At 37.5% G+C, this 26,058-nt stretch overlaps 1 protein-coding gene across 1 annotated transcript in view; it reads left to right on the top strand.

The window, feature by feature from the left end:
- LOC126471621 (protein arginine methyltransferase NDUFAF7, mitochondrial) overlaps positions 1-1,062 on the top strand; it is a 67,584-nt gene extending 66,522 nt beyond the window's left edge. The window contains exons 7-8 of the mRNA XM_050099857.1: positions 443-616; positions 706-1,062. Coding sequence (XP_049955814.1) covers positions 443-616; positions 706-885 — 354 coding nt within the window. The 3' untranslated portion in view covers positions 886-1,062. The remainder of the gene's footprint in view (positions 1-442; positions 617-705) is intronic.
- Positions 1,063-26,058: the final 24,996 nt, after the last annotated feature.

Genomic DNA, 26,058 nt, shown 5'->3' on the forward strand with positions numbered 1-26,058 from the left:
CTACTCACCATATAGCGGAGATGCTCAGTCGCAGTTAGGCACAACAAAAAGACTGTCACAAATAAATAAAGCTTTCGGCCATTAAGGCCTTCGCCAAACACACACACACACACACACACACACACACACACACACACACACACACGCACATGCACAATTGCAGCCTCAGGCAAGTGTGACAGAGTGGTTTCAATTGCCTGAGACTTCAGTCTCGTGTGTGTGTGTGTGTGTGTGTGTGTGTGTGTGTGTGTGTGTGTGTGTGTGTGTTGTTGATGAAGGCCTTAATGGCCAGAAGCTTTATTTATTTGTGACAGTCTTTTTGTTATGCATGTATGTGACTCAACATCTCCGCTATATGGTGAGTAGCAATTTTCCTTTTCATAATATTTTCATTAATTTTGTTTGTATGATATCCAATGTAATACATTTGCATTTTACATAGGCTTTTAAAAATCAAAAGATCCATCACCCTTTGATTGAGCCTGGTTTAGCAGACCTTACAGCAGACGTGGATTTCGAATATTTGAAAAAACGTGCTAAAACAAAATTAATCACATTTGGCCCAGTGACGCAGTCGTTCTTCTTAAAGAACATGGGAATTGATTTGAGACTAAAGGTAACCAGATTTTATACATCTTTTTTAAAATTAGCTTTTGCTGTCTACTTTCCACAAGGAAAATTGATCACAATATTTTTTTCTACTAGGTGCTGCTGTCACAGAGTGATTCTGAAAAAAGAAAAATTATTCAGGCAGCTTATCAAATGATGGTTGATGAAGACAACATGGGTCAGCGGTTTAAGTTCCTGTGTATGTTTCCAGCCGTGCTACAAGATCATCTGAATAAGTTTCCAGTCGCTGGGTTCTCGGGCACACTTTTTCGATGAACAAATACACTACAAAAGTTGACTCTGTGTCAGTATACTGTTGCATAAGATTGTTAAAAAGTATTATGATATTGCTGCACGAGTTTTTTGGTCCTGTAATTATGGACATACTCAATAGTATTAGCTGTGATCAATCTGTTTTTTAGTCTAAATTAAAGAGTATTTTTGTTCCTTTAATGTGATTTTGTACCTTTTTATTTTGATATAATTATTTGTTGCACTTTAGCACTGCATTGCACTGTGCATTGTCATCCATAAAAATGAAATCTGGTCTGAATGCACCCCTGCTCAGTACGCCCATGCAAAGTTATGACTCCTCACACTGTAACACCTGGACCACCAAAATGATGAAGTTTGACAGTGTTCCTAGATGCTTTGTGTGTTCCCCCCTCATACCATATAAGGGTATGTATAGAATCACTACCTGGACTGTATCTGCTCTCACTAGAGAAGAGCATGTGACCCCACTTCTTGTTCATTCATTTCCTATGCTCATGGTACCATCACAAACAGTGCCATTGATGTGCAACTGTAAACAGAGCACAACACATTGGTCATTGGGCAGAAAGACCACCCCATGCAGTGGCCATGCCACTGTGGAGCATGATATTGTGTCTTGCAATCCTTTTAAATGTGTTTGCAGTTACAGCCACTGTATGATGTGGGTCCGCCTTGTGAGTGGCACAATGTAGCGGTCGTCTTCAGTTGTAATTGACTGTGGTCAACCACCTCTTCTCCGGGCAGCAATGTGTGTGGTTTTGAATGCTCCCCATGAACCTACAACAATGCTGTGAGCAGTACCAAAGTCCTGGGCTACACCTGTCATACCTCATCTTTCTTCCAGTTTCCCAACAATTCTTCCCCTGCAAAGTAATCCAAGTGTAGTTTTTGGGCCATGTTGTAATGAAGAACACAATGACAGTGCACCCTAAGTGCTCGATGATTGACACACGCTGTCTTTTCCTGTTTATTCAACTGCCTCATGTTGCAGCGCCAGCCCTATTTAGCAGTATAATTACGCTGACCTCATGCCATATGATGTTCAGCTTTCTGTGTACGACTAGGAGACCTCTGGCAACATATTCCTGCACGTTCATTCATTTGCACTGAGTTGTTAATATATTATGATACTTTATCTATCTCATCCTCAAGTTTTACAGAGCAGTGTAGTACTGACAACACAAGGACAAAATTAGAAGAATGCATAAGGCAAGTTCTCAAAACACTAAGCAGTTTGTGGGTTGAAAATAAATTAATGATAGCAACACATAAAACATTTTATACATTACTAAAAGGAACAGTACTAAAAGTGAGAAATGCCACAAAGAAAAAAAGCAGTGTATGGATACCTCAGTTTAGAGGTCAACAAAAACAGAAACCTTTATGCATAAACGGGAACCATTTGCCAGAGAGACATTAAAATCCTTAACAAAATAGGATCAATTGGCCAAAGAAGTTTTCAGCTGTCTCTAAGTGCAATAACAACATACTACAAAGCAATCCTAATCACTATATTTGGCTATGGGGTGAGATTTATGGGATCATAGAAGCAGAAAGGTTAAGACAGCACCGGCTCTTCAGCTAGCACAGAGGGGTATACTCTTGTGACAGATGGCAAGAGGAGCATGCTCGTAGAGTTACAACCAGTGGACCTAACTGTAAGAGAGAGAGGAGCACAGTATTGGCTCAAAAATGATGAACAGATAAGATGGAGAAGTTACTGAGCACAAGAGGCACATCAAAGGAGAAAATAGAGGCAATCATCAGAGAATGGGATGAAATGTGGGACAGGCAGAAACAGGGAGGAGGACCTACCAGTTTCTTCATAACATAAAAGAAAGATAAAAAATGACTTACTTCTCACCACACACGGGAATGCTATGCTACCTATTGGAGTGTGGTCCATATCACAACTATTCACTAAAAGTACACCAATGCAACACAGACATCTGAGAATTTGGAGCAATCGGCACTGAAGAACACACAGTGTGGGAGTGGAGTGTGCCAATGGATATAATGTTACCAGGAAACTGTTAATACAGCAGTCTATAGCATAATAATGAACACTGCCATTTCTACCATTAGCCAAGACTAGGTGGCTGTCTACGGTGGCAAAATTTTAGGGGCAGCAAAGGACAGAAAAAATTAATTTCAAATCTAACAGTGAAAATGAGAAAAAAATTAAAACACTGAATTTTTTGAAGAAGCATATGGAACAGTTACTTATTAAGTCTATACTTACTTTGACGAAAGTGGATGCTGAAAAAGATTAGATTTGTTTCTCATTATGAAAATATTTCAATTAAAACAGAAAAGAAATAACACCAGGATCATCCAGATGACCTAGTTTGATATTTCGGTATATCTTCCATGAGTAGAGCATAATTTCTAAATCCAAGTGAAAACTCATTCGCACCACAAAATAGTTCCACACCTTTATTAGTCCGTTTTCTTGCAGTTAAATAAGTAATTGTTGCCTAATTTGGTTGCACTAGTATATTCAGTTGAGTTCTCGTTTAAAATGTTCAGCATATTCTTCCTATTTAAGTTATTTTGGGAAATTTCAAAATTTAAGGAAAAATTAAGTACAAAAAATTGTTGTCCTCAATCAGTTTTAAAGGAATTGAGGGCAAAATTGAGGACTTTCTCCACAAAATGAGGATGTCTGGTCACTTTAGTTTAATGATTTAAAGCGTAATAGGAGATTTTCATTATTGTGCTGTTGTATATTGTGGTAGTAGTGGAGGGGGGGAGGGGATACTGGGGAGACCGTTGGTAGTAAGAAGAGGAGGTGTCATTTTTCAGTTCTCACCTAGGGTAGCAAAACAACTAGCAATGGTCCTGATAAGGAATGAGGAGCTGTGGCACAAGCTGAACTTACTGACAAACAGAATAGCAGCTTACAAATTGCAAGCCTACCTGCATGAAATATGGACTAAAAGTAGCCACACATTATGACAATGGGACACACCAAGTTGGAACACTGATCTATACCGTTCTCTCAGAAGCTGTGAGGGGATGAGCCTTGAGAAAGTCACGCTCAGAATGAATTCTTGGTTGTCATCTCCCAGTCTCTACACCTTGGATCGTATGACAGCAACCCCTGTGAATCCAAAGTCAAGCATCAGTGCGCCAGAGGCTAACAATCAAGATAAAATAAGAAAAACAAGTTTTAGTTCTGATACCAAGTACAGTAGTGTACTGCTATGTAGTGTAGTGTAGTGTAGTGTTGTATGGTGGCTGAGGCTGTGCTGAGAGCTTTTTAACTTAGGTGATTCTCCACCCAGTCCAGATAATGATAGTAATAGGAGACCCCAAAATATTTGGGCAAAGATCAAAGAAAATGCTTCTATGCATGCCTGAAAGAACAGAAACTTTTTGCAATCCACACTTGTACAAAATAATTTGAAATTAATTTACTAAATTTGAATCTGATGACGTAAACTAGTCAATATTGCCAGGTTTTACATTATTTTCTGTGGGTCTCACATAAGCCCTACTCACTCAATAATTTTTTTCTTGGCCATTAAAAATTGTTTGAGCACATAAAAGCATCTTTGACTGCTCAAGCAGTTAAGAAATTGGATTTAAATTATAAGTTTGGGGAAAAAACAGGACATTACATTCAACACTGTAAAGTTGCTCAAATTTACTTTCATTGCAATGAAAGCTTCGTTGAACACACCTAATAGTAGTGTTTGACTATTGTGTATGAATGATTGTTTCAAGTGATATCCCTCCATTTTGGAGTTCACCTGCCTGAAGTGTGACTTTGCTGCTTCAGACAAAACACTGAAGTTGCAAGTGCTACAGAACATAGTCTTGCGGTGAGTGCTACATGCCCTGTACATCATAAGGGTTGCTGAACTGAACCAGAAAGTGAGTGTCCCACCCTTTCTCCAGGGATACAAGAGGCTGTAAACCAAATCTCATCTTTCTTGTGGTACGACTTGAAAGTGTCGCATTCTGAACTTCGAGATTATTTATTTATTGTGTCAGAAGCAAACTAAAAACAATATTAATACATTACTACATACGTACATTCATTATGGTTTATAAATTAAACTAGTCAAGAATGAAATAAATGGTTAGACACAGATTGTGTTGTCAAACATAAGATAATTTTAATCTATACAGTGCATGCCCAAAAATTTGCAATGTCCAGTGCACTTTGTGTAGCGTTTACGAGGTCCTCCATGGTGCACACAGTTGGAGGTAATGTGCATTGTAGTAGATGTGTTGATGTCTGCACGGCAGCTCCACAGCCACACTGGAGAGAGTCCACCTGAAAGCCCCACCTCTCCAGATTACTCTTGGATCTTGTGACAGAAGAACACAGGCGGTTGAGTGATTTCCATGTGGACCATTTCTCTGTGTGGCCTGGGGGAAGAACTTCTTGCGGGATCAGCCACTCCTCCAGATGCTGGCATCTGACCTGCCATCTCTTCTCCCGGTGTTGATGTGGAGTGTCAGCGAGTGGTTCTGTACTGTGAAGGAAGCTCTTTCTAGACACAATTCTTTGCTGTGCCGGTTGGTGGTCATGTAGTGGGTGGGCTTCGGATGTTAATGCCTTCTTCATTTCACTTTGTGCTGCTGTATCTCTTCGGATGTCCGGGGGGGGCTATGCCGGATAAGCAGTACAGTTTTTCCACAGGTGTGGCTCTTAGACAACCCGTAGTGATACGACATGTCTCATTCAGAGCAACATCAACTTTCTTTGTATGTGTAGATCTGCACCATACTGGGCAAGCGTACTCAGTTGCAGAGTAGCAGAGGGCTAATGCGGATGTGCGCACTGTGTCTGGCTGTGCTCCTCATGTTGTTCCAGTCAGCTTCCTAACCACATTGTTCCTGGCAGCCACTTTTTGCTTTGTTTTTAAGCAGTGTTCCTTATATGTAAGAGCACGGTCCAGAGTGACTCCGAGGTATTTTGGAGTCTTGCAGTGTTCTAAAGAGGTTCCTTCCCAATCTATCTGCAAGGTTCTACTAGCCTGTCTGTTTCGGAGGTGGAAAGCACAGGTCTGGGTCTTAGAAGGATTTGGTTTCAATTGATTGTTCCTGTAATAGGCAGTTAATTCTTTCGGAGCATCAGTTAGCTTCCGCTCCACCCTCTCAAAGCTGTGATCTTGTGCTGTGATTGCTCGGTCATCTGCATATATGAAGCTTTGTGTTCCTTCTGGTAACGGCTGGTCATTAGTGTATATATTGAAGAGAGTGGGTGCCAGTACACTGCCCTGTGGCAGCCCATTTTTCTGCTGCCTCCATCTGCTTCTTTGTCCTTGGTATTCCACAAAATTTCTTCGATTCTGCAGAAGATTTCTAATTAGACAGGTTAGTTTGTAGTCCTTGGTGAGGTTGTATAGCTTCAGCAACAAGAGTCTGTGGCTGACAGTGTCGTAGGTGGCTGAAAGATCTATAAACACCGCTCCTGTTATCTGCCGCCTTTGGAAGCCGTCCTCTATATGCTGTGTCAAATTCAACACCTGTGCTGTGCAGCTCTTCCCTTGTCTAAATCCTGCCTGTTGAGGGATCAGTAATGGTTCTATCATATCTGTAATTCTTTGGAGGATCAACCTTTCCAATACCTTATACAGGTGGCATAGGAGGGAGATTGGCCTATAGCTTTTGGGGTCATCCCGGTCTTTCCCTGGTTTATGTATAGCTATAATTTTTGCTTTCCGCCAAGATTTTGGTATCTTGCCGCTCTTGACACAATCATTCATTAGCTCGAGTAGCCAGCACTTTGGTCCTGGACCAAAGTTCTTGATCTGTTCACTTCTTATGTCATCTACCCCTGCTGCTTTTCCGACTTTGCACTTATTTAGAGCTGAGTCGAGCTCATTCAAACTGAATGGTCGATACAGAGTGTTTCCCTCTTGTTCGGGCTCCCTTTCCAGGGTTCGTCTCCCGATTTTACTGGTATGGTCAGGTTTACCATTTTTCAAAAGCTGGTGTGTGATCTGGTCTACCTTCACATTTGTATGCGTATTGGGTTGGGAGGGATCATTGTTAAGGTGTCGTAACAATCTCCAGGCCTTTTGACTACTTCTACTCATCTCACATTCTGTCATCAGTTTAATCCACTGTTCTCTCTTCGCCTCAGAGATTGAGGAGAGAGTATTTTGCGCAGCCAGATAAGTCTCCTCGCTATAAGGGTTTTTTTCATATAGTCGATAGTATCCGTCCAGCAGGGCAGCTGTTTCAGGTGTCACACCCTGCAGATACATTGTCCTACACCCTCTTGGAATTGATGCCCGGGAGCAATGTTTGACAGTTTGAACAAAGCTGTCATACTCTTCAGGAATAGGTCGCACAGACTTAATCTCCTTGGCCAGCATCTTAGCAAATTTTTTCCAATCAGCTTTCTTGAAATTGTATCTCCGTTTGAAATTCACCTACTGTGGCCTTATCGCTGAAAGAACTTGACACAGTAGTGGCCTGTGTTGCGTCTTTGGTATAGGCGAGCACACTGATTTGGAGCAAAGCTGTGTGATGTCTTCACTCACAAAGAGGAGGTCAGGGTTAAATCCATGTTGCCACCTGCCAGTGTTGAAGGAAGGGGGTAGCTTGCTGTCATGTATAAGAGACAACTGGCAGGATTCAGCCCAGGAGAGGACTGCCTGCCCATTTTCGTCATCTTCAGAGTATCCCCACAAATGACTATGGCTGTTAAAGTCACCGATTACTACAGACGTCTTGCTGTTATGGAAGTTCCTGGGTGGTGTGAAGGAAAATGCAGCCGAAGGGGGCTTATATACAGAGGTAACCACGCAGTTACTCAGCTCCACTGAGGTGACTTCGTTGTTATTTTCTACAGTGCAGTGAGCACTGATTATCTGAAGACCTGGTCTTACAAATATAGCACTTCCATACTGAGAGTGCGGTGTTTCTGCAGCTAGTTTCATGCCCGGTATTTTTGGTCGTCTCTGTCGCTCATCTCTATGCGTCTCTTGTATACACAGGAGATGTACGACAGAAATGAAGCCTTGAAACACAGGTGACCCCTGTGGCTGCTAAGCGACTGAGAAAACTTATTTCCAGGTCATTATCATTTCACCCGATCACATCCAAGCTATCATTATCTCGAAAACCTAGTCACTAATTAGATCAGTGCCTTGATAGCTAACATCATACCAGCCATGCAGTATTGAAATAAATACCAACTGGCAATAGCCATTTCAGGTTTTTGAAAATGTGCGAACCTAGTTATGTGTGAACTTCCATTCCCTAGGAAGGAAACATTTCCAAGACGGGACACTTACCACGGATATCCTTCATATTAGGACTGCATACAATTATAGTAGTTTCTGTGGTGTCACCGCCAGACACCACACTTGCTAGGTGGTAGCTTAAATCGGCCGCGGTCCATTTAGTACATGTCGGACCCGCGTGTCGCCACTGTGTGATCGCAGACCTAGCGCCACCACAAGGCAGGTCTCGAGATACGATAGAGCACTCGCCCCAGTTGTGCTGACGACATTGCTAGCGACAATACGGACGAAGCCTTCCTCTCATTAGCCTTCTGCTAAGTCCATGGCTACGACCTAGCAAGGCGCCAATTGTAACAGTGCATGTATCTTACGAGTCTCATTTGTATAGTCAAGAGAGATGTATCACAAGGAGTGAATAAAGTTAAGTATATTCCAGCTACGTACTTTTCTTGCTACCATTCAATAGTTATCCTGTTCCAGACTTCACGCCCGTCTGCGTTAGATAGCGTGCCTATCGGCCCCCTCAAAATAACACTGTGTCGGCACTTCTGTCGACACATCAGTTTCATCACTTATTCAGCCAGCAGCTTCATTTCATTTTGTTACAGTTTATTAGTAATGTTTGAAATTTGTTGATATGAATGTAATATTTGTTACTTTTATATGGTATGCATTTTTCACAAGTAATAAAATCCCAAATATTCTGGCTCTTGGAAAGTCAATTTAATTTTACATTTTTCATCAAATGGGTATCGTACTGCATGTAAGTTTTCAAGGATGATGTCATTTTTAAGCTTTTTCTTCATTCTGTACATGTTTGTATTTATTGTCCATTTAGGGTACAATAATTAATTCATTCAGAGTTGGCAAGAACAAACAACACACATGCCTCTACGTAAAACAATGTTGCCCTAGAATATATTTGTAAGCTGAAAATACACAAGTGTGCAAAACTTAGGACAAAAGTAACTTTCGCACATGTGTTACTGACAATTGACACAGCTCAATGGACTTGCACCATACATAGAAAGAAGTTCCACAGAATAGTACAGAAGATAACTGAAAGAAATATGCAATGGGGCAAACAGAAGTTACACTCTTATTCAGATTCAATAGTTACACTGAAGTCACTGTGACTCATGATGGGCCCTGAACAATACAGAAAGCGGGACACTATTCTTAATAGGATGTGTGACCACCACAGACAGCAATCCATCCAGTGCAACATTTTCCTATGCTGGCCACAAGACTGGTAAGGATTTCTTGCAATAGGGCATTCTGCACCAGTGCGATTGACAACTGCTGGATGGTCGCAGCATGGTGCGTGAGGACATGTAGCAATTCATCTCCCCAGTGCATCCGACATGAGCTCGATGGGATTTAAGTCGTGGGAACGGGCACACCAGTCCAGCTGCCCAATATCATCTTGTTCCAAGAGCTTCTCAACCTCAACAGTTTGATGTGATCATGCATTGTCATCCATAACAATGAAATTAGGGCCGAATTGAATCCACCCCTGAAAAGATGCATATGGAGAAGCAGTAGAGTGTAACAACAGCTTCGTTTGGTGAGTGTGGCGACTTCAAAGATTTGGACGTTAATATGCCTATGAAACATTATGACTCCCCACACTGTAGCATCTGGACAACTAAAATGATTATGTTCAACAGGGTCCCTGGAAGCATTATGTGCCAAGAGGTGGAACACCTAATGTACCCAGGAACATTGCCAAATGTGATTGCTTTAGTGGTCCAGGTGTTATGATGTGGGAAGTCATAATGTTGCATGAGGGTACTTGCCTCCAAATCTTTGAATATGGTACACACACTAGTCAACAACTAGTCAACAACTTTACTCCTTCCCCATGTGCATCTTTTCAGGCATGCATTCAGCCCTGATTTCATGCGAACAGGTGGCGGAGCTCTTAGAATGAGAGGATATTGGGGAACTGGACTGGTCTGCCTGTTCCCCCAACATAAATCCCATCGGTACATGTGGGATGTGTTGGGTAGATGTACTGAAACATATCCTCATGTACCAGCAACCATCCACAAGTTGTCAACTACACTGGTGTGGGAATGGAATACTGTATCACAAGCACTCCTTACCAACTATGTGGCCAGAGGGGGAAAATGTTATAGAGCATGCATTGCCATCTGTGGTGATCACACGCCAAATTAAGTACCATGTCATGGCATTTGTGTATAGGGGACCATTATAAATCGTGGTGACATCAGTGTAATTATTGTCTTTCAATAAAGGTGTCATTTCTGTTCATCTCGCTGCATATATCTTTCAGTTACCTTCCTGTACTATACTGTAGCATTCATTCCATGTATGGCCCCTGATTGATCAAGCTCTGTTAGTTGGCAGTGACATATCATGCAAAAGTTACTTTTGTCCTTAAGTTTTGCACACCAGTGTAAGTTGACGGTTCATTTGCTAACTGTCATTGTTGAATTACTGATTACTGTATTACTAATTACTGTATCACGTGTGGGTACTGAAACAAAACATTGATATTGTACTGGACATAATGTTCATTTCTGAAATATTGATATTAGTGTGTCAATTTTTTTAGGTTCTTTTTTGAAACTAATGGAAAATATCAAATTGTCCGCTCCAGTTGTTTCAGCAAATGTTGAAAGATTTTCTAACTACAAGCACATGTTATCTGACAGCAGATGTTCACTCACTTTTGAGAATGCCTACATGTGGACTGTCTTACATTTCAGTAGCTCTATGACAATTTTTGTTCATCTTCAAAGAATGAAATTTCTTAAACAAAATATGGTGTTTTTAAATTAATAATTCTTTTTGTGATTTCAGTTCCATCCTCCTGTAAAGTTTTTGTACCACTCTATTTATTTTATATTCCACTTTACGTATATTTTATATCACTTTTTTGTCATGTTATTGATACCTTTTCAAGGTATTTTAGGTCATTAAATTCTTGGCCCTGCAGTTACACGTCCTCTTTCATATTCATAAACTAATGAATTCTTACTAGGGGCAACTGCCCTCAGTGAATTAATTTCGAATTATGTGAGTCATCAACAGTTTCTGTTCTTTCAGACATGCACGTAGGTATCACAAGCCTAGATAGGCACAACAGATTTTGTCTCAGTTCCTCATTGTCTCGTTCTACCTGTTGTGGGTACCCAAGTGATGTTGCGACCATTAGGTGATGTACCGGTGGACTATGATATAATGCTGTCTACAGTGTGCCATATGGGGGTTTGGTTTGGTCTAGGGAGTGTGCACAGATTCTCGAAGTGAATAAGGTGACGACTCACAGTAAGTGGGAGATCCAGGCTCTTTTCCCCTGCCGGCACAAATCTTCATATGCTTTATTGGGTAGTAGAGCTATACCCAGTACAGCTGATGTCAAGGAATTCACATTCAGAAAATTAATTTCGAACTAAAAAAATTGTCTCCACAGATGAGATGATCAAAATTCTCCGTTCATCTGCCTCAGCACTTACAACAAAATCCCAGAGTTTGTCACAGTCCTAAAAACCAGTGGAATTCATATAACAATAGGTACAGCAAGCTGACTAAAACTTGATGTTCATAGCAGTGGAATTTTTGGTGTAGACCTTAAGTCTATACCAAAAGGATAAACTAATGGGAAACTGAGATGTGTGTTTGTCGCAGTAGCCAAAAAATTCAAATACACTGAGATAGAAATTGAAGTTGATGGAAGATTGGGCATGCTGTTCAATGGTGAGCATAAACTTGTCATTGGATCTTTCCATCGACCATTAGACTCACACAGAGATCTAACCAAAAACTTTAGTGAAAACTGTAGTTCATTAGTATGTATGTTCCCTAATCATACTTTCATAATTGGTGGATACTTTAATGATCCAACAATCGACTGGGATAAATACCCATGTGTTGGATACCTCCGCTTCATCGCAGAACGTGGTTGTCGGAGGCTTGCCGACTCTGTAAAGTTCGTTTTACATGGGCGACTTTCTTATCTCAGTCGAGTATTCGTGGCAGTTAAGTCTACTGCAGCACTCCAGCTGTTTTACGTCTGACTGAGCTTCACCTGCCACGACTAATCTATTTGGTTACAAGTTAGCGCCAAATTAGTGTGTGGTGTGAGTGTAGTTTGGTGTGCGGTTTGGCACATGAACGGTGGAGGCGAGTGTATGAGGACCATCCTTTTTGAGAAAATGAGATCGAAAATAGCAACAGACTGTAAGAACAAGCAATGATGATAATATTTATTGATGGCCAAAACAAAATTCATAGTGGATGTTTTGGAGAAGGTCATGTGGTAAATTCTCCACACTTCTGAGATTTAAAAGAATAGGTAATCTGTAACCAAAACATTTCAGAATATCAACATATATCTGTCTGATAAAATACATTTTTGCAAACATGTCAAACCAGTTTTCTTTCCAAGTGCCTAATAATATCGAAAATTATTTTTCTCGTTAAATAGAGGTGAATCTTTCACTGTTGAAACAGTTTTCATTAACAGATGTTTATCTATTTGTGCTCTAATTTATGCATAATGTAGGCTTTTATTCTTTGTCCACGTATTGTAAAATGTAAATACTTTTTTGCTTTGAGATTTTGGTCTCTGCTGTGGGAGAACACTAGCATGAAAACTGCCACACTCTTTTGCAGCCTATGTAATTTGTCACAAGGAAAATGCAAACAACAAAATAAAGATTTGGAAGACAAAAGCACAAAATCTGTTATTATATTGGGTTGGTACATAAGTCCGTAGGGTTTTTCCCTAAGTTTTATAAACACAACAGATAAACATAACAGAGACTTTAGCCATCAATAATATATTCTCCTTCATGACTTACAAGTCTGCCAATGCTTGGGTAGGTTTCCAGTTGCCCGACTGTAGAAATCATGTGGTTTTGAGGCTGAACTTGCCGAGCCATGTTCGGAGCACATTTTCATCTGAAAAGGAAGTTCCGTGAAGGTTGTTCGACAGAGAAAGGAAAAGATGAAAATCTGAGGGCACAAGAACAGGTGAATAAGGTGAGTGTGGAATGACTTTACAATGTTTTTTGTCAGTCTATCAGCATAAAAACAGGTATTATCTTGAAGTAGCAGCACTTTTCGAAGTCTTCCTGGTCATTGTTCTTGGGTTGCCTCTGCAAGATGTCTCAGTCACTATTCAAGCAGTGCATAACATCATCTATTGTGGATGTGCGCAGATCTTTGTACAGGAAGCTGCTGCTTCTTTTCTTTTCTTTTTTTCTTTCTTTCTTTTCTTCTCTCTCTCTCTCTCTCTCTCTCTCTCTCTCTCTCTCTGTCTCTCTCCCCGTCTCTCTCTGTGTTAGCATCAAGACACCATTTCTCATCACCAATAATGATACAGGGTAGGAACAGTCGGTGTTGTTCACAAGCCAATTGATGGTGAGCAAGCAGTGATGCACATATAGCCATCCACTGATTTTTGTGATTTTGGCTTAGACTGGATTCGTGATTTCCTGTCAGAGAGGTCACAGTTTGTAGTAATTGATGGAGAGTCATCGAGTAAAACAGAAGTAATTTCTGGCATTCCCCAAGGTAGTGTTATAGGCCCTCTACTGTTCCTTATCTATATAAATGATTTAGGAGGCAATCTGAGCAGCTGCCTTGGGATGTTGTGCACATTATTCCGTCATTTATTATCTAGTTAAGTCATCAGAAGATCAAAACAAATTACAAAACAATTTAGAAAAGATATCTGTATGGTGCGAGAATTGGCAGTTGACAATAAATAACGAAAAGTGTGAGGTCATCCACATGAGTGCGAAAAGGAATACATTAAACTTCGGCTACTCAATAAATCAAACAAATCTAAAGGCTATAAGTTCAACAAAATACCTAGAAATTACAATTACGAACATAAATTGGAAAGAATACACACAAAATGTTGTGGGGAAGGCAAACCAAAGAACAGAACACTTGTCCGTCCTCTTTTGGAGTATTGCTGCATGGTCTGGGATCCTTACAAGATAGGATTAACGGAGTGCATTTTGTATTACCAAGAAATGGAGGAGAGAGAGTCACTGACATGATACAGGATCTGGGGTGGACATAAATAAAACAAAGGTGTTTTTCATTTTGGCGGAATCTTCTCACTAAATTTCAATCACCATCTTTCTTCTCGTAATGTGAAAATATTTTGTTGATGCCGACCTACACAGGGAGAAATGATCATCATAATCAAATAAGGGAAATCAGAGCTCGCACTGAAAGATATAGGCGTCCTTTCTTTCCGTGCATTATGTTGTATTTTCAGAGTGTGCTGGTTTCCCTGAAAACATCGAGATCATGGATCAAAACATTTTCGTTCACAATTCTGAGGTATTACTCACCAGCTAGCTTGTATTTGCATCATTGAATTATTAATTATGCAGATAGCAACAGGTAACCTAAGAGACAAAATCTGTAAATTCTTGACCTTTATTTGTACTTCCATTCTTCTACAACTGTTGCTATTCTGGCACATATACAGATTGAATTTTTATCATGTGCTGGTTATTAATACTTATATTGAAGCGTATGTAGAAAAAAATGAACATTGCCAGTATTTTCAATAAACAACTATGCATATTAATTTCTCTTTTTTTTTTCTCACTTCGATACAGGAGGAACAATAGCTGTTATATGCATAACTTTGATTTGTGCCATCATGTGTAGCAGCTTTTGGATGGGGTTTGAAGTGGTTGCTTCAGATATTTATCTCTTGGCTTAATTTAGCACTTTCATGTCCATTATATTGTACTACTGAGCATAATACCACCATTTCTGTTAGTCTGTATTCTAATAATTGTTGCAATATAAAAAAAGGAAGGAAGCAAGTTCAGAGTTTAATGTTGAATCGACAGCACAATTATTAAGAGACTGAGCACAAGGTCAGATGATGAAAGGATGCAGCAGGAAATCATTCATGCTGTTTTCAAAGGAACCATCAAGATCTCACTCCCAAACACACTCAAGTGCCTTTGGTGGATCCTGAGGTACTAAATAACTTTTTTATTAATTCAGTTAAGTAACAAACAGTATTAAAGAAACAAGTTCTTCTGCAATGGACCTGCTGGCTGCCCAATGAACATGTATTTCACTGGAATCCTATCACACCCACTGACATTTAAAAACTGTTGTCAAATTTTCAAATTCAAAAAGTGTGGATTGCTACTGGTTGTCCAATTACATTATTAAAAAAAAAACAAAAAAAACAATACACTTAACATGCTCACCATCAGCCAGTATTTTCAATAAATGCTTAGAATTTGGAGTTTTTCCTAATACACTCAAGATATCTAAAGTTATCCCAGTTTATAAAAAGGGGAATAAAAAACTGCCTGAAAGCTATTGACCAATTTCAATTGTGCCTATATTGTCAAAAATATATGAGGCACTAATGCACAACAAGCTAAATTCCTACTTTGAAGATCATGGCTTACTTTGTAACTTCTAGTTTGGATTTCCCCAAGGGAAAAAACACAACTACTGCTGTTTTAGGAATCATTGATCGAACATTATCTGCTATTGAAAACAAAAACAAAGTATCACTTGTATTATGTGACTTAAGCAAGGCATTTGACTGCATTCCTGTTGACATCCTACTAAAGAAATTGGAATACTATGGGTTACAAGAGAACGCTTTAGCCATCATCACTTCTTACTTGAACAACAAGAAACAATTCGTTTCAGTCAGGAATATGCATTCTTCCTTGCTTGAGATAGACAAAGGTGTTCCCCAAGGATCTATCCTCAGACCCTTCTTTTTCACTGTTGCAATCAATGAGCTGCCTTACAACATACCACACCCTGTCATATGTTATGCAGATGATACTACATGGTTTACCTCTCATCAGAACATCTCTGAACTCAATCACATAACAAAAGAATCTCTTGACATAGCTTTGGACTGGTTTACTGCTAATAAACTCTTACATAATCCTGATAAAACACAACAGCTCATACTAGGCATGACAAAGGATATAGGAACTAAATCAGTAAAACTTCTAGTTATCCACATTGACTCCAAACTTAATTGGCAAGAACATATCAAACATGTCTGCAAAAAGATATCTTGGGTATCATACCTCTTTTTGAAACTAAGGGACATGATAAGCATGGATACATTTGGATTACATAATTTGGACTTTTCCAATCTCATATATCATATGGCCATATTATATGGGGACATTCTCCCCATGTCGATAAAATTTTAAAAATACAAAAGAAAGTTTTGCTCTTGTCAGGTGGGAAGTTCATAGCCACAATATTAGGTCTAAGTCGAAGTTAGATATACCTAGGCACAGGTTAGAATGACTAGAAATTCTCACAAAGTAAACCCACTAAGAATTTTCAATAAGTTACCAGTCTTTGCCCGGGCCATGGATATAATTCGTTTTAAACATAAGTGGTACAACTGGTTAACAGGTCACCCTTTTTATAATATTAAAGAATACTTTGATTTACCAGATGATTATATTAACTTTTAAAAACTGTTACTTTTAATTGTATTATTATGTACCACATAAACTTCGTAGAACTAATATTTAATGTTACACATTGTGCTATTGTGCATTGTATATACTTCATATTGTGTCAAATTGATTAAACCCATATAATTGTGAAATGATTTATGGTGAATAAAGATTCTTGATTTGTCCAGAGAAATTTAGGGAAATCACAGAAGACCTACATCTCCATGGCTATACATGTATTTGTACCGTCATTTTCACTAATGTGAGTTGTTGCCACATAGGCAGTGGGCAAGATTCATAACAGCTACTTCCAAATATTTTAATGCAATATACTCTAGGAGGTCATGTATTTAACAGCCTCTGAAAAATGTTTGAAATGTGAATACTGTAAACATATTGGTACTGTACATATTTCTTATAAGCTCTAAGACAGCACAGTAGATTAAACATATTTTGTCATGTATATGTTTTACTGTTCATATGACAATGTCGTTCAGAATTAAAGTGCGTGAAATTAATTGAGCAGCATCACAGTATGAATGAAGTATGTAATGTATTAGAATGGGATAGTGTAAAACAAATAGAACCATAATATTTACTTTGGGCATTATAATAATATTACATGATCTTTACGCAATGTCACATGCATGCATAACTTTCAATTGTATTGTCTTACTCTTACTATTTCTATGAAATCTAATCAACTTATCGCAAAATTATATGCATAATACATAAATCCAATTGAGTTGTGAAAGAATTGTACTGCAAACTCAGAAGATGTTATATCAAATGGAAACAGACACTGTGAATATTATTTGTAAAAACAGCAGAACTAATAATGGTAGAACTCACTGTAAAGACTTTGAAATCATGTTTGTATCAAAAGTCATTGTGTAATTACAAAGTAATTAATAGATGCAGTCATTCTATTGTTAAGAGGGAGTATTTTATGAAACTTTGATGTAAAAAGTGATTTATTTCATCACACTAATCATATCAACCTTGTTGCCACTATTTACCAAACCAAATTCTGTAATCAGATTTATGAATGCGTATAGATTTCAAATATTAGTTTTATTATGTTCAACTTAAACAATACATGGAAAGCTCTTGTAATTGTTGGATCTCAGTCTTGGGTCAGCTATGGATGAGATTTTGTGGTGAGAAATTTGTGTTTCTCTTGTAGAAATAAACAGATTGAAGTTAAATTCCAATGTGTGGGCTACATTATTTAATTATTAGTTGTTGTTGTTGTTGTTGTTGTTGTGGTCTAAGGTCCAGAAACTGGTTTGATGCATCTCTCCATTCTACTCTATCCTGTGCAAGCTTCTGCATCTCCCAGTACCTACTGCAACCTACATCCTACTGAATCTGTGTAGCGTATTCATCTCGTGGTCTCCCTCTACGATTTTTACCCTCCACGCTGCCCTCTAATACTCAATTGGTAATCCCCTGATACCTCAGAATATGTTCTACCAACTGATTCCTTATTCTAGTCAAGCTGTGCCACAACTCCTCTTCTCCCCAATCCTATTCAATACCTCCTCAGTTATGTGATCTACCCATCTAATCTTCAGCATTCTTCTATAGCACCACATTTCGAAAGCTTCTATTCTCTTCTTGTCTAAAATATTTATTGTCCACATTTCACTTCCATACATGGCTGCACTCCATACAAATACTTTCAGAAACGACTTCCTGAAATTTAAATCCATACTCGACGTTAACAAATTTCTCTTCTTCAGGACCGCTCTCCTTGCTATTGCCAGTCTACATTTTATATTCTCTCTACTTTGACCATCGTGAATTATTTTGCTCCCTAAATAAAAAATACTCATTTACTACTTTAAGCATCTCATTTCCTAATCTAATTCCCGCAGCATCACTCGATTTAATTTGACTACATCCATTATCCTCGTTTTGCATTTGTTGATGTTCACCTTATATCCTCCTTTCAAGACACTATTCATTCTGTTCAACTGCTTTTCCAGGTCCTTTGCAAAAAAATGTTTCAAATGGCTCTGAGCACTATGGGACTTAACTTCTAAGGTCATCAGTCCCCTAGAACCTTAGAACTACTTAAACCTAACTAACCTAAGTACGTCACACACATCCATGCCCGAGGCAGGATTCGAACCTGCGATCGTAGCGCCTAGAACCGCTCGGCCACCTCGGCTGGCTGGTCCTCTGCAGTCTCTGACAGTATTACAATGTTATCAGCGAACCTCAAAGTTTTTATTTCTTCTCCATGGATTTTAATTCCTACTCCGAATTTTTCTTTTGTTTCCTTTACTGCTTGCTCAATATACAGATTTAATAACATCAGGGATAGGCTTCAACCTTTCTCACCCCCTTCCCAACCACTGCTTCCATTTCACCCCCTTGACTCCTATAACTGCCATCTGGTTTCTGTACAAATTGTAAATAGCCTTTGGCCCCCTGTATTTTACCCCTGCCACCTTCAGAATTCGAAATAGTGTATTCCAGTCAACATTGTCAAAAGCTTTCTCTGGCTCTAAACATGCTGGATATGTAGGTTTGCCTTTCCTTAATACATTTTCTATGATAAGTCGTAGGGTCAGTATTGCCTCACGTGTCCCAAAATTTCTACAGAATCCAAACTGATCTTCCTCGAGGTCGGCTTCTACCAGTTTTTCCATTTGTCTGTAAAGAATTCGTGTTAGTATTTTGCAGCCGTGGCTTATTAAACTGATAGTTCGGTAATTTTCACATCTGTCAGCACCTGCTTTCTTTGGGATTGGAATTATATTCTTCTTGAAGTCTGAGGGTATTTCGCCTGTCTCATACATCTTGCTCACCAGATGGTAGAGTTTTGTCAGGACTGGTTCTCCCAAGGCCGTCAGTAGTTCTGATGGAATGTTGTCTACTCCCGGGGCCTTGTTTCGACTCAGGTCTTTCAGTGCTCTATTGAACTCTTCACGCAGTATCGTATCTCCCATTTCATCTTCATCTACATCCTCTTCCATTTCCATAATATTGTCCTCAAGAACATCGCCCCTGTATAGAACCTCTAGATACTCCTTCCACCTTTCTGCTTTCCCTTCTTTGCTTAGAACTGGGTTTCCATCTGAGTTCTTGATATTCATGCAAGTGGTTCCCTTTCTCCAAAGGTCTCTTTAATTTTCCTGTAGTCTGTATCTATCTTACCCCTAGTGATATGTGCCTCTACATCCTTACATTTGTCCTCTAGCCATCCCTGTTTAGCAATTTTGCACTTCCACTCAATCTCATTTTTGAGATGTTTGTATTCCTTTTTACCTGCTTCATTTACTGCATTTTTGTATTTTCTCCTTTCATCAATTAAATTCAATATATCTTCTGTTACCCAAGGATTTTTACTAGCCCTTGTCTTTTTACTTACTTGATCCTCTGCTGCCTTCACTATTTCATTCCTCAAAGCTACCCATTCTTCTTCTACTGTATTTCTTTCCCCCATTCTTGTCAATTGTTCCCTAATGCTCTCCCTCAAACTCTCTACAGCCTCAGGTTTAGCCAGTTTATCCAGGTCCCATCTCTTTAAATTCACCCCTTTTTGCAGTTTCTTCAGTTTCAATCTACAGTTCATAACCAATAGATTGTGGTCAGAGTCCACATCTGCCCCTGGAAATGTCTAACAATTTAAAACCTGGTTCCTAAATCTCTGTCTTACCATTATATACCTTCCAGTATCTCCAGGCTTCTTCCATGTATACAACCTTCTTTTATGTTTCTTGAACCAATTGTTAGCTATGATTAAATTATGCTCTGTGCAAAATTCGACCAGGCAGCTTTCTCCTAGCTGAGCAGAACTGAACGTACTCAGACGTGTATCTCTTTACTTATTCTGATCAACACTAAACTGACATACAATATTTTTAGTGCAACACAATCTGACTTTCAACAATCCCTACAAAAGAATGGCCCTGACTAACAATTACCTATACCTTTCATGAATCACTTACCCCACAAAAATCTTCGTTGCTCTAACTACTGCAATACAGCGAGCGCCACTACTGCCAGCTAAATAAAAGATTCTAACTACTGAAGGCACTAACTACTGATAGGCATAGTTAGCAAATGACAAATTTTGATAGAGATTAAACACTGTATTAACCTTAATAGTCCGCTCTCAAAATTCTGCCATCTCTCTCTCCACATCCACCACTGCTGACGGGTCACCTCCAACTGCGCAACGCTATGCGCTGTTCACATCCAACTGCCCAACACTACAATTGTGAATATTCCAACAATGCCAACCAGCCACAGACTGCACACAACACAGTCAGTGATTTTCATACAGAGCGCTACGTTGCTTTACCAACATAAAAACCTAAACAGCCTACTTACCCGTACACTAGTACAGATTAACGCGAAAGTATTATGAAGAAACACTCCAGGTCTCTAGAATTTTTTCTTAGAAAATGGGCCCCTAACATTAAAAATAATGAAAATGGTGCTACATGAGAAAATTTTATATCTTTGTAGCATTAATGAATTTTTTGTTTTAATACTTCCTCCCAGTAGGATCAAGTTGCTCTAACACTATTGGGCTGTCTGCTGAAAACACAACCAACCTCTAAATGGAGAGAATAATTTTTTGTTTGTTACAAAGTTACTGTCACCATGGGAAAATTAGAAACTATCACTATCATCATAGAGAGAAGAAAAAAAGTTAGTATGTTCTGTCCAATTGTGAGAGCAGTTTCTTCAGTAATGCTAGGCCTATGTTGCATTGCTTTTGCTAAATAAAACAACAATTGTGAAAATACTGTAACAATGGTAATACAGAGAAATGAAAATATTTAGCAGTTTATATATTTGAATGCACGAATGAATGTGTACTAAGTTTATTAACAAAACAAAAAAAAATTCTCTTTCTCCTCGGACGAAATAATGGTGATAGTAATGACATGAAATTTGGAAATAACCACTTGCTAAACAAACGTGTATATATTCTCAAGAAGGGATGTGAAGTATTTTGAGATTTTCATCGTATCCATAGTGAGGACAAAGTTCAAGAAGGATAAGTTTAAGTACACCCTGAAACAACAGTGTATGTTTTATAATAATAAGCTGGTCACATGATCACGACTTTGCTTCAGGTTATGACTCCTAAAATAAGAATACATATTGACACTAATGGTGAAAAAATCGCATTACATGTTTGATTGGTTTGTGATGGTTTTGATGTGTGTGCCTGTGCTAGTTGCTGCTAGATTACTGCTCTGAAGCCACAGTAGATAGCAGCATACGTGGATATGTGTTACAGTTCAACCATTTTACACTAACATCATTATGCTGACGTAATAGTACCTATGATTACCCCTCATGATCGATCTAAATAATAATTATTTATCTCTTACTTAACACATTTTAGGAAATGATTCAGAACTTAAAGCAAAATTTTTGCGATGTGTTAGGTAAGAATATATCATGTTATGGCAATTTCTCATTAGTCTGAGATTCTTACCAGTTAGAATTAATGGATGTGGTATACAATTATCACGATACTTACCTCAAACATATGTTCATTAAATATCACCCAGCAGGGTGGCAACTATTAGAGTACATCATCATATGTTAGGATTATGGACACCTACTAAATGATAAGTGAAGCATTTTCCACATTACAAGAGAACAAAAATAGTTTTAAACAAAGAAATACTTAGGTGATATCCCATCTGCAGACTTCTCCTTCTGGCAATCTCAGGCATAAACATTAAGTTTGCTGAACACTTATTTAAATAAATCCTTTGATAAAATCTGTCATCAGTATACAAGGAGTGTGTTACAGCAGTTTTGTTATTCTGCACGTCTTGAGATAATAATGCAATGTATGAAATAGACGACAGTGTCGTAGACAGGATATTGTCAGAACTCTTAATGCTCTAACGATACAAAAACGACAAGTGATAAACACAGAAGGAGGATTCGATGTTAATCTTGAAGTCCAGCACTTTAAACGTGATTATTTTATTGTAACAGAGGGAAAACGTGAGGAACGTGAAGTCAAGCATCGCTATGTATCAAGACAGTTTCCCATTGTCTGCCTGACACAAATACCTACCAGTATTTATTGTAATCACACTATGCTGAGACGCGCAGGATTAGCCAAGCGGTCTAAGGCACTGCAGTCATGGACTGTGTGGCTGGTCCCGGTGGAGGTTTGAGTCCTCCCTCGGGGCATGTGTGTGTGTGTTTGTCCTTAGGATAATTTAGTTTAAGTAGTGTGTAAGCTTAGGGACTGTTGACCTTAGCAGTTAAGTTCCATAAGATTTCACACACATTTGAATATTTTTGAACACTGTGCTGTGGTACTGATGATAAGCCTGCATAAAATACATACGAGTATACTGTAATAATGTAGTCTAAGACACCTCTTGACTTCACACACTAAAAATGGTGAGATAGGACTTAGTACATTTTTGCTGCAGTGTGCTAATTCCTTAGTCCCATATTTACATGGTCGTTGTGTAGTCAGCTACAAATGCCAGTTCGCTAAATTTTCCGTTATTACAGGGGGCAGGGATACTACAAATGTAGTGTGTGGACAGTTAAGTTGGGAATTTGGGTGTCAAGGGGAGCGTGCCAGAGATAAGTCCCTGCAGTCGCACTATCCTATGTGTCCTTGGTGGCTCAGATGGATAGAACATCTGCCATGTAAGCAGGCGATCCATGGTTTGAGTCCTGGTTGGGGCACACACTTTCAACTCTCCCTGTTGATATTTATCAACACCTGTCAGCAGCTAAAGGTCTGGATTTCATTGTAATTTGAATTTACAGTTACAATGAAAATTTTATAGAAATTTGTGAAAGTAGTGGTCCTATTTTCAGTTTTTATGACTAAAAATTTCGGATTGTTATTATAATTTACTGATAAATAATTTACCAAAAATATTAAAAAATTATTTTGCATTAAAATGTTATTTTTAACAGTTGCTCATACAATAACCAAAAAATCTGAAATATACAAAAATTAAAAAATGTATAAAGATAAAATTTTTCTATTTATTATTTTTTTATTTTACGATTAGTTTGAAACACAGCAAATATAAAATAAGTCATCTCACACTGAGTTATAATAAATTGCGATATGTATCTCAAAATTTTTCGTACCACTTATTGCTGCTACTTCTGTACTATGTAAGTCACAAAAAGAAATCTATATCACAGGATTTTTCAGTATAATTTTTCGTTGTTCAAGCTCATAATGAGGTTCATATTTAATAATTGGCACTGAATTTCCATATTATCAACTACAATTTTATCTACTCTTGGCAAAGTATCTTTTATTTTGACTCCACAATCATTATAATCAGACCATCCAAATATAGCGCCATTAGCACTCAAACTCTAAGTAAAAATTACAGTGAGATCTCTTCCCCAAAATTTCTAGTGGATATAGTACTTCATTTTTTCTCCTTATTTTACAATTATCATGTGTATGTCCCTCTATACATATTTTATCATCAAGAGACGAATTTCAATATAATAAAACTGAAGAAGAAGAAAATTGTTGTTCGATTCTAGATAAAATCTTATTTCCTTTCTTCATGATTACGAAATTGAATTTCTTTGCTACATAATTATCAATTTATTTTTTATTTAATTTTCCATCATATTTCAGATAATCTATTCCATCACCTGTAACTATTTTAAAACTCATATACAATTGAGCATTACTTGGTTTTAATCAGTCATCACCATTATGAATGTTAATTTCTACACTTTATTAGGCATATTTAGAATAGTTTTACTTTTCTCATTCACAGAAAAAGAATAAAACAGACTGCTCTCAATCTTGTTGATTTATTGAAAGTAAATTTTTTTGATTCACTTCTAAAAAAAGTTGTTATAGTAACACCATTGAAGTCATCAGATGATTACTTTCATCAACAATATTAATTCTTATGTCCTGAATTATATTCTTAATCAGGATAAGCACAATATGGTTCATAAATTGTATGCCTACCAAATTCGAAATTAGGCTTAAATGAAACAGCAGTATTGCTTTCTCAATCAAATAATCATCATTTTTATAAACATCTTATCAGTTAATTAAAATTGATTTTAATTAATTCAAATGGTACAATTTCTTTAATATTATTACTAATAAGTTTTTCATTTGGCAGAATAATTTAATTATTAACTCCTAATGCATTTTTGATACTATCATTTGTGTCCATACACAGTTTAGCATCGTTGCCAATTACAAACTGTACTTAATCTTTTATCTTCTTTAATGATTAAGATTTTTGTATAAATAAATTGTTCTGAATTTGTTAAACTGTGTTGACCAACAGGAATCTCTATTGTTTCTCCCTCACAATAAAGTTTATTACTTTTTGATTTGATATTTTGAGTTAAAAATATTGTATAAAAACCAACTACTGTAACATGTTTATAGCTATCTCTCACAGGTACAGATAATATTTTCTTGAGAACTGATAAATTACCACTTAACTGAAATAATCTTTTAATTTGTTACTAATAAGTTATTACCAATTAAATGGGAAGAGACTGGAATCCAAAAAAATAAGATTTGCAGAAATGATCTCAAAGAAAGTATCAAAAACTATTACCTAATTCAATTTGATACACAATAATACGATCAAGTGGATGTGGAAGAATGACGTTAATGATTGATAATTTTATTTTAGCTCCAGGTAGGTTAAGCTGGCATAAAATCAATCACTTATATATTTATTCTAAGAGTTAGATCAACCAAAATAGCGAGACTTGATGAAAATATGTAAAAAAGTTAATGAGAATGTTGCTACTTTTATCCAAAATAATGATAAAATTATACCATTGAATGATCATGAAGGCACTTTAGCTGTTTTATTTGTATGATTTCATACTTGAAAATCAGATTGTAGTTAGAGAAAATTTTGCTGGATGTAGACATGAAGGAATAGATTGATTTTATTTAACACAAACAAATCGAAAAAAAGCTAAAAATTAGTGCGAGATAATCTGTTTTTAAATATCTTTTTACAAGATGGCACAAATTTAAATCATATTTAGCATCAGTTTTTTGCAGACATTTAAACATTAATGATTTTCAAGAAATATAATAAATTTAGGATTTTTTTTACTAGAGACACAACTAGATAAACGAGTGATAGAAAATATTGATATAAGATTAAAAGTTTTCTAACAATATGAGCAACCAATTATTTTTACCTTAATTAAATGGTCATTAATGAACCTTGATTTACAAAAAGTTATCAAGAACCTATTAATTAACCATGCCGATCGCATTTAACTTTTACAAAAAAAGAATTTACCAAAGGAGTTGATTATTTAGGACAAATAAAACATTAAAAAATTAATCAACATTAGAGAATTAGTCTGTGGTCAAAGCATACATGTGTCTGTCAATATTCTGAGAAATGTAAACGTAAAATACAATAGCTGATTAATTTTTTATATATCTATGAATGTAATTTAATTTTGATGTCTTAAGACCATATGCTGAAAACATGTAAGATAAA

Source organism: Schistocerca serialis, chromosome 3, assembly GCF_023864345.2.
Source record: "Schistocerca serialis cubense isolate TAMUIC-IGC-003099 chromosome 3, iqSchSeri2.2, whole genome shotgun sequence".
Lineage (NCBI taxonomy): Eukaryota > Metazoa > Arthropoda > Insecta > Orthoptera > Acrididae > Schistocerca > Schistocerca serialis.